Below are 18,362 nucleotides of genomic sequence, written 5' to 3' on the forward strand. Positions count from 1 at the left end.
AATTTCATAGTTCATTTTCTGAAAAAAAGAGACCGCACAGAAAGGATGAAACAATGGTATGGAAAGTTACCGTTCTCTCCAACTGAATGCTTTATTGCAGACTTATTGCTTCCATGTGTTTCAAAAGGAAAAGGGAAAAAAAACAAAACTTTACGCCAACCCCAATCCCCTAAAATTTTGGCGCCCTTATAGAAGAGCACTGAATCCAGAAAAAAAAGAAACCATTTTTTATTATCACATAATCCTATCAGAGTCAAGATTTATTTCACCATTAAGGGAGTGTTTGCAAATTAATAATAGAGGCTGCTTTCCACACTTTCTAGAAGATGTACTATTCAGAAATATGACAAATTATTATATTTTAATAATTATATAAATAATATCTATTATGAATATGGTATTCTAGAATACATAATACAAATTATTTGGGGAAATATTAAAATTTATGAGGTTAACATAATTTTTTGCACATTAAAGAAATTCCTTTTTGAAAAGCTGTAGTTAGATAAAGCTGATGAATACAAATACCACTGTGTCTTACACTTGTTTGCTAGAGGAGCAAAACCCGTGAAGAATATCTAAATAAATATTTAAATACAGAGACTTATTTCAAGGAAATGGCTCATGCAGTTGTGGAAGCTAGCAAGTCCCAAATTCATGGGGCAAGTATCAGACTGAAGGTTTTTCCTGATTCATATGGTTGCAGGGGCTGATGAACCCAAAATCAGCAAGTTAGACAGAGCAGACTGCTAGTTCACATACCAAGAAGACAGATCAGAGTTTGAGGGAGGATGGAGAGAGAGTGAATTTTGCCAGGACATCTATATATTGAATGCAGTACACACTACCAAGGAAACTCCCCTTACAGCCTATCACATGATACTGAGAAACATGGCATAACATTAATCATCACAGAACAGCCCTTGTCAAACCGACACCAATACATACCTCATTAAACCTTACGTAATCTAAAATTAAGACAATTATAAAGTCATACTTGCACCTAACATGCTAAAATGCATACAACCAAAAACACACTAGTCCTGTTTGCATCTTATATCTTATAGTAAATTATGAAATAAGGGATGAAAGCAAAAATATTTGCTATATGCATATACACAGACACACACATATAGAGAGAATGATAATAAAAGGAAACACGAAACATAATTAATAGCACTAATTTCTATAATCGGTCATGTGGTCATCACTGGTATTTAGAACTATCTTTTTCAACCATTCATTACATATTCCCTTTGTCCTCAGGAAGAACCTCACCAGGTCATGGATCTTTGGATGATATGGTGACCCAAACCTTCATTCCAAAAGGGTCTGTACCATTAGAAGTTATGTTGGCATTGGGCTGCTATAGTTTCTCATTGACTTTAATAATACGGCATGGTACTACTATCCTGTATTCAAGACATACTCTTCTTTACCTCCTTATATTATGTCAATCCAATTTCCCCTTGGCAATCAGGACCAATTACACCACCCAATACAGTTATTCCCTTCTTTCCCTGATAATCCAGAGGCATGAGGAACCCAAAGTTACAGGGTGGCATTCTTAAGCTCCAGTTCAATGGGATCAATGTCTCCTAGTGGGAGACTTCCTCCCTTTGAATTTGAACTAAAACGTTTAGGCCCACAGTGTTGTGGTGATAGCAAGCAGAACTTTACAAATGGGTCAACTAGGAATAACAGTGAGTGCAGTACCACTCTCATCTCTACCCCTTGATTCCTAAATCCATGAATAGTGATTATTGGAAACACAGTATCATATATTGAGCATTATATCAGAGCCTATACAGCATCCTGGAGAATATTGCCCCAACCCTGCAATCTCTATCTATATCTTCAGAAGCCCAGTCCATCAGTCTGTCAAATCAGATGGTTCAAAGGATGACAGGGAACATGATAACACCAGTGAATTCCATCAGCATGGGCCCAGTGCCATACCTCATTCTGGAGCAATGCTATTTGGGTATGATGACATTCTGTAAGTTCACAGATGGTAGTTTTGCTACAAGTAATGCATGCAGTGAAGACAAATCCATATCTAGAGTAAATGTATATTGCAGTAAGAACGAAATGCTGCTTTTCCATTATGGAAGCTATCAATTGTAATCAACTGGCTACCAGGTTGCTGACTGATCTCCCTAGGAATGGAGCCATATCGGGAACTCTGTGTTGGTCTCTGATGCTGTGAGACTGCACATTCAACAATGTCTATATCCAAGTCGGCCTTGGTGAGAAATCCAAGTTACTGAGACCAGGCATAAAACTCCATACCTGTCAGTGCCCACTTTGCTCATGAGTCCATTGGGTAATGATACGAGTGGCTGAAGAAAAAGGCTGACTGGTCTTAATAGAATTCTATCTATTAGATTGTTAAAACACTCCTCTGCCAAAGTCACACTTTGGTGAGCATTTACATGGGACACAAATATCTTCACTTCTTTGGGCCATTCAGGTAAGTCTACAAATGCCTCTTCCTCAGCAATTTTTCAATCATGCTTTCTCCAAGTTCTTCACCATCCAAACAAACCAGTGGACACAGACCATGGATCAGTATATACTCACCCATATGGCCATATCTCCTTCTAAGCAAAATTAATAAACAAGTACATGGTTCAAAGTTCAGCCTACTGGGAGGATTTCCTTTCAACACTGTCATTCCAGGATGTCCCAGATAGGGGCTGCAATGCAGCTGCTGTTCATGACGCCATACTGCACAGAAACAACTGTAAACTAGGCACCAGGTCTCCCTTTCTTAGTCAGCTGATTAAAATTAACTCCCATGATGCCGTGCAGACTAAGAGATTGAAGGTATTATGACAGGATTGGGGACCATAGATATTTGGGTCACTTCTTCCTGTAACTTATTTGTGCTTTCAAGTCCTTCTTGAGCTTGATTTCATATATAACACTTCCATTTAACAGTGAAGTACTATTGTGTACATCAGATTTTATGACTCTGGATCACAAAATTCAGTTGATGATAGGTAGCTCTGGCCATATACTGACTCTACTAAGGCCCACTAAGAAGCCAAAAGCTGTTTCTTAAAGTGATAGTAGTTATCTGCAAAGAACAGCAGAGCTTTGCGCAAAACCTTACGGGTCTGTGCTGCGATTCATCACTAAGGACCTGCCAAAGACTCCAGTATCTTAATCTCCTTCTGCAATTTCACAAACCATTGGATCAGCCAGATCATATGGCCTACATGGAAGTGTGATTTGCATAGAAGTGTAAACCTTCTCATGTTGAGAAGTAAGGCCTTCTTTTGTTCTGGGACCCACTCAAAACTAGCAGCTTTTGAAGTCACTTAATAAACAAGTAAGAGTACCACACCCAAATGAGGGATAGGTTGCCTCCAAAATCCAAAACAGCCCACAGGGCATTGTGCTTTCTTTGTAGTTGTATAGGGGACTGGTTTCAACAATTTTTCTTTCACATTAGAAAGAATAGCTCAACGTACCCCACACCACTGGATCACTGGAAATTTCAGTGAGGTGAAAGTCACCCAAATTTTTGTTGGTTTAGTTTTCCATAATCTAGTGGTGCTGTGAAGTACTAGAATGCAACTGTAGGAAAAGCACTGAAGTGCTAATTGCAAGGTCAGCAGTTCAAACTGTCTGTCTGCACCTTGGAAATCCTATAAAGGGTTGCTAGGAGTCGGAACTACCTCAACAGCACTTAAAAACTACAATAATAAGTGGCGCTGTAGGATAAGCACTGGACTGTTAACAAGGTTGCTGGTTCAAACCCACTAGTCGCTCCTTGGAAACCCTACGCTGGGTTGCTATGAGCTAGAACTGACTTGATGAGAGTTAACAACAACAGCAACAATCACACAAATTTGTTGTCAATACACCTTCCTTACTAGGACCAACCACCAAAATGGCATCAATGTTATGAATCAATGTGATGTCATATGGAAGGGTAAAGTGATCAAGGTACCTGTGGATTAAGTTATGATATAGTGCTGGAAAGTGGATATATCTCTGAAGTAGGGCAGTGCAGGTGTATTGCTGACTCAATGGCACCTAACAACAACAACAACCATAGGGTGTAATTAGGCCTATTAGCAGTTAGGTGTCTTAACCCAGTTAGGACAGTTTCCACTGTTAAATCTAACATATATAAAATAGCAATCATAATAGTCTTCCAAGGTAATGGGGCTCCCTTCGTAAATTTGTTCCTAACTGTTATTGTAAATGGTCTTCTAGTTATTCCATGGGTGGATCTTTGGATCTAACCTGATAAATCTACTTCACATGCAAACTTTGTTAAGCTCTTAGATAAGTTTTCCTACAGTATACCAAGGCAAGTCTGGTACTTCACCTTGATTCAGTATAGGCCACCACATAATGTGTGCTTCAATGAACCAAGCAAATAAACTACTAGATCTTTTTCTAAACTCTTGAGCTGAAACACCAAATGAAGAACCTGTGCTTAGTGAGTCTGTATCAGTAAACTCAAATTGATCTCACATTATGTTTTCTGCACCATTATCCCATAACCTTTAACAGTCAGTCTCACACATACAAGGGACAAAAAGTTCACGGAAACATGGAATTAGAAGATAATGTAATATTTCTATAAACTTTTGAAGTCTTTTCGGATTCCCCTGATTTCTGTTGGCATTCCTGTGGTACTGTGAATTTACTTGATAATGGCTTTTCTATCCAAAGTGATCTTGTTGTTGTGAAGTGTCATTGAGTCCGTTTCAACTCATAATGATCCAGTAGAGTTTCCAAGGAGCAGCTGGTAAGTTTGAACTGCGACTCAAAGGCACTTAACAACAGCAACCTCATGATTCAAACTAACCTTGCAGTCCTGTGCTTATCCTACAGCACTACAGCACGACTCCATTGTCTCCCACCAAAAGACTGGATCAGAATATGCAAATAGGGTGTACAGGACTCTAATGTTGGGATTGGTTGGCTTTGCCATCCTACTAAGTTTAAAAAGTGCCATCACAACAGCAGGAAGAGCCAATCCAAGAAAGAAGAGTCATGATTGGAGCACACGATTCCTACCTGGAAAAGCAGTGATGGCAGAGACAAAGCAGCCATGGGCTTGCAGGCCCAAAGACTACCTACATGCAGGAAACTAGCTTGCAAAATGTGTCCTTTGGGCATTTACAGACAGCAGTAAAGGAGCTTTGTAACACTTGCCAAAGAAGGGCAGTGGCCAAAGGGTCAAAAGACTGAGAGGCCAAAAATAAGAGCAAGGCATGTCTGCAGTACGGCAGAGAAGAGGTATTCCTGATTGTTGCATCCTGAGTTATTTCTGATCTTGTATTGCACCCTGGCCACTTCCTTAATCAACTTCATTATCATGAGTATTTTCTATAAGTTGTTTGACCATGGCAATGGGATTATTGAACACAGCAGAGAAGTAGATATTGAGGGCGGAACCATTGGTATCAGAATAGGATAAAGAAGATTGTAGGGTGAAGGCATGTCTGACCTCATTCAGAGCAAGTCAGACACGGCCTCCATGCCATTTTTGCAACCCCAAACCTACTGCGATTGAGTCAATTCTGAGTCATGGTGACCCTAGTTAGGGTTTCCAAGACTGTAAATCTTTATGGGAGCAGACAGCCTCATCTTTCTCCTGTGGCGTTGCTGGTGGGTTTGGACCATTAACCAATGGTTATCCTACAGCACCCCCAGGGATCCCTATATTAGAAAAATTAGAAAAATCAAGAAATTATTTTGGAATGAAAGGCATCTTCTTCTGGTTCACATTTTGCAATTAACCTCTTAGGATTCCCTAGGACTTAAGTCTAGTTACAGGTTCTAGAATTAAAAATGGATGGATGGGGTGGCTCCAGGGGACATTCAACAGCATCTTGTAAGACATTTGCTTCAGATGATGCTCCAGGCTCCATCCCAGGGTGTATCTCACTCACTGCCTTTGAGGAGGTTAGAGGATAACAAGGTGGGTGCAGGATCAAGATGGGTGGGGTGAGCTTTGCCAGAATATTCATATATATTGGATGTAGGCCACACCCACAAGGAAACGTCATTTCCATTAGATCATAAAATGGAGGATCATTAAATAACACTGAGACTCATGATCAAGTCAAGGTGACATAACAAAAACCATGATAACCACAAAAAACGAATTCACACAGTTTTCTTAAACAATGACACCTTTGCTCAAACTAGACAGAGAAAAGGTCAAGGGATGACTGAAACTTTGGTACCTTTGCTATTTTTCACAAGTCAGGGTTCACAATGCATCAGTCTCTAAAAGAAGCATGTCTCCAAGTTTCAGTATGTGTCAAATGAAAGGAAAAAGTTCCTTTATCCCAAAGTGAGAACAGATGGGAATGTAAAATGAGATAAAAAGAGACAGTGAAGCTCTTGATGACTGACCAAGAAATCTTCCCTACTGGGGGGGCCAAATACACTGGACTTCCGCTTATTCTGCTTCCCAGTTATCTTCCAAAATAAATCCAGTAAGAATGCACTGTTTTTTATTTTTATAAATTTTACAAAGAAGTAACTGATAAACATAAGTAAAAAAAAAAGTTTTATGTCTACTCAATATAGTCTTTGGGTCACATGTGTGTATTTAGCATTAGTTCAAACTAAAACTGTTAACAATTTTTTCAGCTAATAAAATAACTGGCTTTAGGAAAAAGTAATGACAGGTATGAACAAACTTAAGATGTGGACACTGAACTCCTCATATGATGAGAGAGTCATCTGTCATGAATTAAATTTCATCTTAAAGTTTAACTGAAAGCATCTTTTAATAGATATGCAAGTAACACTTCCTGTACCTAGGAAAAAAGATATATTACTTTATTTGAAATTAAATTTTATATAGCATGATAAAATTTTTCTATCTAAAATGACCACCTATAAACTTAAAAGACCACTACGTGCTATGTTCTCTGCAATATTGTTTTCTGATGTCCACACAGGTAATATTTTAAATAAAACAGAAAGGGGAGTTCTGTAATTTGAACACATTTAAAGAGTAATTTTATTCTTAGCAATTATTCTATTAAAAATGCTTTTTTTCAGAGCAACTGTGTAGGATTTACCAATAGCTTTTTAAACCTCCCACATACCTTACAGAAATAGTATTTGTGGACATTTTGTTTTGTTTTTGCTCATTTTCATATACAAATCACATTTGTTGATACAATAATGAGAATATATTTTAATCAGCAAAACTCAAAATTTAAAAGTCCTGGTATAATGCCACAGGTCAATGTACTGGACTGTAAGGTCCGTTTGAATCGCAAGGTCTGCAAGTAACAGCAACAACTAAAACATCTTAAATTTTCAGAATGTTCTAATTCATAATTTCAAATTTTAATGAAAATTCTCCCTGCAGTTCAAGAAAGTTGGTTTTCAGTATCTTTGTCTTTCTTTTAAAACATTCTAAATGCACAACAAAAAGAAATACAGAAAAAGGAGTTGTTCCAAATCAGTGATTCCAGTTTGAACAATCCAAGGCACTCACATCAGATACAAGGTTCACTTACAATAGGGAACACTGCCTTCTACAGAGCAAATGCTCAATAGATCACATTTAGTTGAATACTGCATTAAAACATAATTGAAAAGTAGATTTTATTATTCTGATAACTCTAAATTACATGTAACTGTCACTACTCAAAAAAAGAAGAAAGAATTTCTCAAGGCATCTAGCTTTTTCCCCTCCCTCCATTATCAATATAAAAAGAGCCACAATAGGCAAACGTTTGCAAATACTGTGATGATTTAATTTTATTAGAATTCACTTTCTACATTTTCCGTAAGTATAAACAGAATCTGAATGAGGAAAATACAACTCTGCCTTTTCACATTCCTGATCACATTTATTTTCTTATTAATGAAACCAAATTCTATATGCCACCATTGTTAAATGTAGATTTCTCTAGAGATTTTACAGAGGTGCCCTAATTCATTTTGTGGTTAGTTGGTTCAATAATTTTTACATGGAAAACAAAAAGCAATTTATAATGACTCTAAAATTTCTACCTTCATCTTGGGACAGGGAGGACTTTGAATAAAAGTAAACACACACACACACACACACTGAACATTTACTCAAAATTCTTGCTCTAGTCCCAGATCATCTGTCTTCGTAAACTGGGTGAGTTATAATCACTCGGGAGAGAAAATGCCTATCTGTGAAACGTATACAGTTTTTTAAGATGAATAGTTTTCTAACTACAGAGTACATATTCCTACGGGTCCATGGGGAGTCCTGGTGTGGTGCTATGGGTTAATGCAGCAGACTGCAAGGGTCTTTGGGTATGTTCTTGGGAGAGTGCCACCAGATGTCTTTTTTGTTGTTGTTTATTTTGTTTCATTTTCTTCATATTTATGATATAAGTATGATTATATTCTGTATAATCTCACCTACACCGTTCATCCCAGATTTTGATCATATAACTTCAGAACGATTTTGAGGCTGTACTCATGGTCTGATTGGTTTTAACTGACTGTAATGTTGATAATGTCTAACCCTTAATACAGTGTTTCTCAAACCGACATTCACAAATATAGTCTTGGAGCTGGAAGATAGTTTTTTCCATGAACATAAACCAATATATAATTCAAAAGAGACAGTAGATTAGATAACTATTCTAATCCTTGTTCTTTTTGAAAAATGTTGCATCTTAATACAGTTTCCAAAAATTTATGGGGAAAAAAGTTTTATAAGCATTCTTTAAAAAATTTACCAGGAGAATTGTCATTTCTAATTTGAACTATGCTATAATTTTTCCATTTACATTTAAATGCATATGAAATGTCTGCCATAACAATAAGATAGTATTTAATGAACAAAATGAACAGAGCTCTCAAAGTTTATACTGGCAACTGTGTTTCAAATGGTTTAGTGGACTTCATATTAACAATAAAAAGTTCTGGGTGTTTTTTTGTTTTTTTTTTTCCAGTTCTACCACTGATGTAAAATAAAATCTTGGTATTAGTGTGAATCAATCTTGCAAAACTCCATTATTGACAGGATTAGTGCAGTACCCTACTCAGTGAATAAAATGTATACTAAATAATGATACTCATGCTACCTAATGAGAAATGATAAAAACAGAAAAACACTACATCAACACAACTCGGATACTTGTTTTCTTTAATTTAGGAAGAGATTGTAACAAATAAAAATAATAGTATAATACTGTTTCTGACAATGTAATTATATATTCTTTAGATCTAGCTTTAAATTATTTTTATTTACTTCACATGATTTTGCTAATTTGCATTTAAAAGATATTGGTAGAAATAATGGTTTGATAATTAAAAGTTTAAAAATAAAAACCTACTATTATTAATAAATCATATTTTATATCTAGTTATTAAACTAAAGAATGCTGCACTTAAATGTATCTTAATAATAAAAGCATCTTAACCCCAATAAAAATAAAATACTTATAAACTGTAAAGATATTCTGAATATAAAAAATCATATTAATAGCCTGAATTTCAAAATGTAAAATATAAGAAAAAAAGAATACACCTTTAAACTATCATATTCGTACCTGTAATACAAATGTAAATAGAAGTTGTAAAGAAAAATCCCCCAGAAAGTAGTATTTAGGAATTTTTTTTCAGAAGTAGCATCTTAAGTGAATAAATTTAAAAAGATACATTATTATATCATTTCTAAAGCACTGCCAATTGTATGTCATGATTTGATTATTAAACTATTAAATTAAAATAATTATTATAAAATTATTACATTTTAACTATTGACTTAACAGATTCTTTTACTATGAATGTAAAAATCAAAGGTCAATTTCAATCAACATATTTTAGAACAATCTTAAGTTTTGTTAAAGGAGAAATATTTGAAATAAAAAGACTTTCTTTTTCACATGAACCTACAAACTTAGTGAAGTTGGTTTATTAAACACAAACATTCTTTCCAGAAAGGATTTGTTTTTAGCTTTTATTATTTTAAGATTTCTTTTATAGATGGCATAATTAGACCATTAACTAAAGAATATGTAGGGTAAGAATGGAGAACTGTCGATTTCCAAAAGTGCATATATTGTGATAAGTAAATTTTCCTCCTGGAAAAATGTTTGCAGAAGCACAACTTTAGAACTGGTGCCAAAAAGTTACTCTACCTGAACTGTGGAGCTGATCTCCGATGCAAAGCCGCCTGTCAAGGGAGCCTCATGACTGATCAGCAGCCGCCCAGTTTTGATTACAGACTGAAAAAGAGAAGGAAAACCTAATGCTAAAGAGTCCATAAATTTCAAGTTCATGATGGTAATTTTAATTCAGTAATAAACATAATCATTTAAATTCAGTAGATATTATGAAAATCCACATTCCTATTATATTACAAAAAAGTTACAATTCTCTTTCAACTTGATAGTTCTCTGATTTCCGTATTTACAAAAGCTTTCAATATTGCTTATAATTATAAAAGAAAAAATAAGATTTGCTATTCATTGTATGTTGCTAAAAATAGAAATCCATCATTATAAAATATTTTTGCTAATAACTGAATTATTATTTCATATTTTCATATAAAATATTTATTTTTCTTTTATATTACATCAACAATAAAAGTGTTTTTGTTCATTGGGGTATTAGTTTATAAATAACAACATTCTTAGAATATACTGTTTTATGGGGAATGAAACCACAAAAACAGTCTATCATAAAAGTTGTAGCAAAAAGAAGCTGAACCTACTAGCTATTCGGAGAAATCACCACAAAAGTAAAAACATTATAACCCTTTTAGTTCCTGTACACTAAAATCCTGTTAATGACTACAATTCTTTTAATATAGAAAATGTCACAAATAATAAAGATGGATTTCTAACAGTTGCTGGATGTGGTTGTTCACACTGTGTATAATATACTCTGTACAATAATGAATCAAAAAGTATAGCAATGATATCATAGCAAAATGCCAGCTGTGCTGGAAAGTAAAACAGTATTAAAATCAACAGCAAGCAACTGCTTAAAATATATTGAACAATTACCAGATTACCAAAGAGAAATGGAATTTCTAATAATTTGATATCACCTTTCTTAAATTCTGTTATTAATATATGACTATGAAATAAAATCTTCTAAACAAAAAAATACAAATGGAGATATACATAAATTGAAATTTTTCCTTCTTTCTAGGCAATTACAGCTTAGAATTTAAAAGAAGCATTTTCAGCCAACAAATGTTAATTCCCAAGATATGATCAGCAGTTATGCCAAAATAAGGTGCTATATATATGCTATGGGTCGGAACCGACTCGACGGCACTTAACAACAACAACAACAACAATATATCTAATAAGTAAATGGTGACTAAGGGCATAAAATTTTATTAACACCTTAACTAATATTCCTTTGTCACAAAAAAACACTAAACTTGGATTACTGGCATTTAGCTTTTTGTAAGTGTGATAAATTACGCTGTTTTTGAAAACCATGCATTAAAGTTAATACATCTGCACAGAAATATAAAGAAACAAAAATTTCATTAAAAAACAATTGCATTTTATTTTCTAAAAGATGTCCTGAACTTAAGGCTCAATGGTTTGAATTTTTTTAAAAAGAAAGAAAGGCAGATTTAACCATCAGACTTTTCCCCACAGCTCTGCAATCTGGAGTTCTACCAACTTAAAAGTGCCTAAAATGTCATATCAAAAATCCATCCAAGTGAGATGGTGCATCTTAAATTTCTAGTCAGTACAAATGAGAAACTTCTCTAAAAATGCTGCTATTGTCTTAACAATGGATTAGTCCTTTTTATCTGAAGTGAGGTCCATCTAAGGTCAAATGATAGCATTTACAAGGGTCCCTAAGGACTGACAAGCAACCCAAAGCCTAAGCTTCCTGTGAAGTACAGAATATAATGGGAAACAAAGCATAGATGTACCCAGAACAAAAGTTTACAGACCCTTTGGGGTGCAAGTCACATGGATAAAATTTGGATGCATTCTGAGTATCCTTCAGCAGGAGAATGGCTAAATAAACTATCCCAATAAGAGAGCACTGAGTCCTGTGTGGCGCTGCAGGTTAATGCGCCAGACTGCAAAGCCGTTTGAACTGCAAGGTCGGTGGTTCAAGCTCACCAGCTACTCCTCGGAAACCCTATTACACGGTCACTATGGGTTGGAACCCATTCTACAGCATGTAACAACAACAACAACATAAGAGAGCACCACAAAAATATGATACTGTGTGCATACGCGCACACACACACACACATATATCAACATAAAAGATGACCAAGCTAATTGATAAAATAATCATGTTGCCTAACAATATAATCCATTTTTGTTAAAACAACAATCACAGAGATAAGGACTAGAGTAAGACACACACGCATTTGTACACACCAGCAGTTCCTCAGAAGCCCTATACAGGGTCGCTATGGGTCCGAATGGACTTAATGGTACTTAACAACAGCAATCTATCTATAGAATCCTAGTATGGCACTATAGGATAAACAATGGATAGAAAGGTAGGTTTAAAGTTCAAGGTCAGCAGTTCAAACACACCAGCTATTCCTTGGAAACTCTATACAGGGTCACTATGAATTAGAACCGATTCAACACTACAAAACAACAACAATCTATACTGGAATTCAAGTGTGGTGCTGTAGATAAACACCTGAGTGCTAACCTCAAGTTGGCGCTCCTTTGGAAACCCTATACAGGGTCAATATGAGTTGGCACTGACTCCATGGAAGTTAACAACAACAACATCTATCTATGGGAGAAAGATGAGGTTTTTCTGCTCCCATAAAGATTTATAGCCTCAGAAACCCTATACAAGGTCACTATGAGTCAGAACCGACTCAATGGCACTTAAAAACAACAACATGTGTGTAAACAGTCTGTGCTGAGGAATGGCATTAAAGGAAGTGTGGGGCATGGACTTTGCATTTCACTTTATGACTTTTTATATTGGTAAAAAAATTCCTAATAAGCCCCAATTCATTATTTTTTTTAAAAAGGGGAAAGTCTTTGTTTTCCTCATGGGAAACATTTCCTGGTAATTAGAATGCATTCATATTAATGGTCACAGATACGTGTTAGGATACAGTCACTGTGTCATGATTTCCCAGGACTAGTTTCACTTAAACTCTAGCAGCAAACAGGTACAAGCAAAATATAGGGAGCCAGTTTTCTAGTCCCATTCTCTCCACACCTCATGCTTTGAACGTGTCTGATGTAAACACGGTTTTCTCAGTTGAAGAGTTACACGGACACACATGGAAGTAATTCCATAAACACCAAGAGATAGAAAATAGATACAACGGAAAGGAATAATACTTTTGTGGAAATTGTTACTGTGTACAACCAGAGAAAAAGGAGACAGTGCAGTCACAAGAGAGGTATCAAAATTTAAGGACCAAATCAGAAATCATAATTGTCACAGGGATTGCTATACCAGGCACTGAGCTGAGCCTTTTCCTTTCATTACCTCATTTCATTTGTACAGGACTTAAGTTTATTCTGACTTATTGAGATCATCTCTAGAACTTACAAATTATCAAAATGCATTAAATAAAGCTCCATCAGGATTTGGAAAAAATACCAAAATTTAAATGCAACACATATTTTCACAGTCATACCCTTAGAGCATTAGTATATATTATATTGAAGATTGTTTTGAATAAAAGTCAGCCATTTCACAGGCAGAAGATAAAAATTAAAGTTAATACAAGCTTTTTATAGTTATAATTTTAATTTACTAAAACTCACACATTTATTTTCTATAGCACTGTAAGAAATTATTAACACTTTTTAATAATGTGATGAGGTACTACAAAAACCTACAAAACAACATACTTTTTCAACTTGCTCAGACATTTGATTTTCATACATCTAAGCAAATGACATGCAGCTGCAGGAAAATTTAACTAAATTTAATATTATGATGTACTTAGTAAAATTAATATGGTGCTTTTCAATGGAGGTATTCATTAACCTTTAAAAAATATAGATAGAAATATGAATAACATTTTAAATATTATTTCTTTAGAAAAATTCTATTTTTCTCTTGGGAAAAACATTTAAAAGAGTTTAAACAATTTTTTAACATGAAAGCTGAAACTATCAAAGCCAGGAAAGAATACCAAGTAAGGCTGGATTTCCCAGTATCTGCTGCTTCAGCCATTTACTTCTAAGAAGGCCTCCTGTACTCTAAGCCAAAGGCAGGCGGAGTGCCAGCAAGAGAAAGGTGACAAGTGGAACCAAGGTGAGTTAAGCCCGTTAAGGATTGTTGTTGCTGTTATGTGCTATCAAGCTGGTTCCAACTCCTAGCAACCCTATTTAGGATTTCTGAGGAACAGCCAGTGGGTTTGAACCGCTGACTTTGCAGTTAGAAGTTCTGTATTAATCCTACATTGCCACATGATTTAAGATTCGGACTGTAAAGAACTGTTCTCTGCATCATCCTATACTATAAAACAAAAATCATTTGTCCTTCACAATAACTCCAGATTATCTGTAAAAACAACAACTTGAAAAATGGTTCTGCAAGGCATAGAGTTAACCAGACTGTGACTGCTAAAACAGTCAACACTGCTCTGCTCCAATTTCTCCCATATAGCATCACCAGGAAGTTATTCATTCCCTCCACCAGTGTATCAGTAGCCTCCTATCACAAGCAGATCAATCAAAAACTTGGTATTGAACACAAGACACTGCTAACAACAGAAAAATCACAGATCACACTTCCAATAGAACTTCTGAGAATGACTTGGCCACTCCATGATCTACCCACTGGCCATTTCTTATGCATATGTCTTTATATGGCCATAAATTAAGCTATTTTCGATAATAAGTAGCAGAATATTCCAAACATGGTAGACACAAAGAAAAGTTAAATCTATTAGAATAATTGTTTAATTAATGATATTAAGCATAGTCACCTTTTTAGCATATGCTTTCTTAGCAAAATCCGTACAGGAGTGTATTTCAGATCATTCCAGACAAAAATTGTTATGAATTAATAGGCTCCAAAATGATGGCATTTTAACATAGCTTAAACAACAGGCTATCTGAGATGATAACAGCTGCTAAGTTATATCTCCTTAAAATGATTACACAGACTTTGGCTGCACAAAACTGGACATATGTTTTAGTGAATGTAGCCTTTAAAGATTTTAACACAATTCAACCAAGAAAGCTGTTAAACTGTCATTGCATGAGAAAATGATACAGAAAGACAGATCATTAAGCTTGCATATGCCTGAAAGAGCAACAGCGACATTCAAAAAGAAAAAAAAAAAATTTTTTTTTTCTTACTTAACATCTATAGCAGTATTTTTTCCCCCTATAGAGCAATTCAACCTTAAAATCACCAAGTTCAGCAGCCTATTCTATAAGAAAGTAATACTTTGGGTAAGCAATTTATAGCCCTTTTAACATTTTCTGACTGAAAAAGCTAATGAAAAGCAAAAGAAACATCAAAGCTAACCATTACCAGAATCTGGAATCAAAAGAGCCATATGTAGGTACACACATATATAAACAGAATTAATAGTAAAAGTCTTAACACTTATATTTCATTAATCAAAAAAATTAACAATTATATATAGAATCATTAAGAATACTTTTTATAGAATACAGCATCCTTAAGGATACTTAAAGTGAATTCCAAAGAGCATTGCATATGAACCAGGTAAATTTTTGAAACATTTTCTTATTTAGTCTCCAAATGCATTTAACAAATTAGCAAGAAAAATCTCATAAATCCCCACAGGCTAACAAACATATTAATATTTTAGTAAGTAACTATTCTAAAGATGGTATCTTGTTAAGAGCTGTTGAGTCAGTTCCAACTCAATGCGACTCTGTATAGGAAAACAACTGGTGGGTTTAAACAGCCAACCTTATGGTTAGCAGTCCAATGCTTATCCTACAGTGCCACACCAGGACCCTGAAGATGGTATTATAACTGTTGTTGTTGTTAGACGCAGTCGAGTTGGTTCCAACTCAAAGTGACCCTGGATAGTGTTTCCGACGAGCAGCTGGAGGGTTTGAACTGCTGATCTTGTGGCTCACAGTCCAGTGCTGATCCTACAGCACCACACCAGGAGTCCAAAGATGGCATGTTGTTGTTGTTAAGTGCTGTCGAGTCAGTTCCAATCCATAGCAACTCTGTATAGGGTTTCCGATGAGTGGCTGGTGAGCTTGAACTGCCAATCTTGCGGTTCAAACTGACTTTGCAGTCCAACACATTAATCCACAGTGCCACATCAGAATTCCCTAATATGGAATGTTGTTGTCGTTGGTGTTAAGTGCCATCGAGTCTTTTCCGACCCATAGTGACCCTGTATAGGGTTTCCGAGGAGCAGCTGGTGAGCTTGAACTGCCGACCTAGCAGTTCAAACCAACTTTGCAATCCAGTGCATTAACCCATAGCACCACACCAGGACTCCAACTATGGCATAGAACCAAGCAAAGTTTTGTTCTGTTATACAAAGGGTCACCATAAGTAGGAGCCAACTCAACAGCAGCTAATAACATGAAATCACTATTACTAATCAGCATGACTTTCACATGTTATTGGACAACTGGCTAATATTCCACTGGAGCAACATTGGAGAATGCTAAAAGAGAGAGAACAGTAATAAACGCCAGACAAAGTTCTGAAAAGTCCATTTTGGCAAAGACTTGAATGATGGAGTTACATACAAATCTTTCAGCAAAGTGGCACAAAGTGAGAAAAACTAAAACCTCTGGGTTTTATTACCCAGGTGGAAAGAGCAAGCTGAGCATAAAAAGAGACTAGAATGAGGCCAATAGTAGAAGCATAAGCAAATAAGACTGACATAGAAACGAAATGTTTGGAAAATTATCAGACAACTTCATTGTTTAATTCTCCCTGAATAAATTGTGCTAATCAGAACTAGCATTATGGAAAGCCCACTTTTTCAAAAATTAAAAATGGACAATGGTCTGAGATATACTTAAAACAATTTCCGATAAACAAGTTTCACTTAAGTGATCTTACTATTTCAGCATATGCTTCCATAGTGTCGGGCCACTGAATACTCTGTGAACATGTCCAAGGCTTGCCTGCTCTTTAACTTCCTTTGCTAAGTGGGCAGAGACTTTCTACCTCTTCAGCAACATCCATTTCACATAACTTCCAGTCCAGTGCCCCTAAAGTAGCTGGGTTTTCCCTTATTTTAAATCCTATGGTATATTTTCTCTTTTCATATCAGATTATCTATACACTAGGGCCATTTTTCTAAGAGCTGACAACGTAAAGACATTCTATGAAACTTAAAACCAAAGTAAAATGTCAAAGAGTCAAGTAATGGGGTCAAGGCAGCACACACTGTTTATGCCACTCTTAGGAACACAAGTACTTAAGTTATCTCTATTTTATCATTCCTTCCAACCATACTTTAAATTAAAATCTGAGAACAGGGACCCAGTGGTTTTATAGTTGCAGCTACTGGACCACAAGGTCAGTTTGAATCACATGGTTGGTGTCTCAAACCCACCAGCTACTGCTCAGTAACCCTATACAAGATCGCTAAGGGTTGGAACTGACTGGACAGCACTTAACAATAATAACAACATAGAACATGTCGTTGCTTGGTGCCAATGAGCTGGTTTCCACCCATAGTGACCTTATGTGCAACTGAACAGCACACTGCCAGGTCCTGTGTCATCCTCACAATGGTTATTATGCTTGAGCCTAGTTTTCAGTATTACTTTAAAATACATCCATAAACATATACCCAATCTCCACTTCAAATCTCTCAATTTCTTTTTCTGGTAAGAAGACTTATAACATGTCATTTACATATTAATACTGTCAAATTCCATGTTGCAGATTTTTGTAAAATCGTAAGAACTATTTTTAAAACAAACAGTGCTTTTGAAATATAATCAAGTTGTTGTATATTCTAAATCTTCAGCTACCTTGGGCTTCTCCAGGCTTTTTCTTTAGGATTTGCTATGGCAGGAGCATCTGGAAGCACCAAAATTAAAATCTTACTGTGTGTACACCCATACTCTTCTAACCAACAAAAAAGTGAGAGGGCATGTTTAGAAGGTGACCCAACAATAAGGACTCAATTGCTACTTCACTGTGCAACATCACTCTTTGCCAGTACACAGGCAGTTTACTTTCATTGTTGTCGTTGTTGTTGTTAAGGGCCATTAGGTCAGTTCCAACCATACGGAACCTGTATAGGGTTTCTAAGAAGCACCTGGTGAGCTTGAACCACAAAAGTTCAAACCTTCATTAAAGCAATATCACTGTTACTGTGGTGTGACATACACAGTGTGTGTTTTGAGGGGGAAGGGTGACAGATAATACTAGTTTAACATTTACCTTATAAAGGTTGTGGAATGGCTGAAAATACCACACAG

At 35.7% G+C, this 18,362-nt stretch overlaps 1 protein-coding gene across 1 annotated transcript in view; it reads right to left on the reverse strand.

Moving 5' to 3' along the window:
- The window catches only part of BCKDHB (branched chain keto acid dehydrogenase E1, beta polypeptide), a 343,203-nt gene that overhangs the window by 71,792 nt on the left and 253,049 nt on the right, over positions 1 to 18,362 (reverse strand). The window contains exon 9 of the mRNA XM_006873276.1: positions 10,128 to 10,214. Coding sequence (XP_006873338.1) covers positions 10,128 to 10,214 — 87 coding nt within the window. The remainder of the gene's footprint in view (positions 1 to 10,127; positions 10,215 to 18,362) is intronic.

This window comes from Chrysochloris asiatica, unplaced genomic scaffold (assembly GCF_000296735.1).
Source record: "Chrysochloris asiatica unplaced genomic scaffold, ChrAsi1.0 scaffold00233, whole genome shotgun sequence".
Classification (NCBI taxonomy): Eukaryota; Metazoa; Chordata; class Mammalia; order Afrosoricida; family Chrysochloridae; genus Chrysochloris; species Chrysochloris asiatica.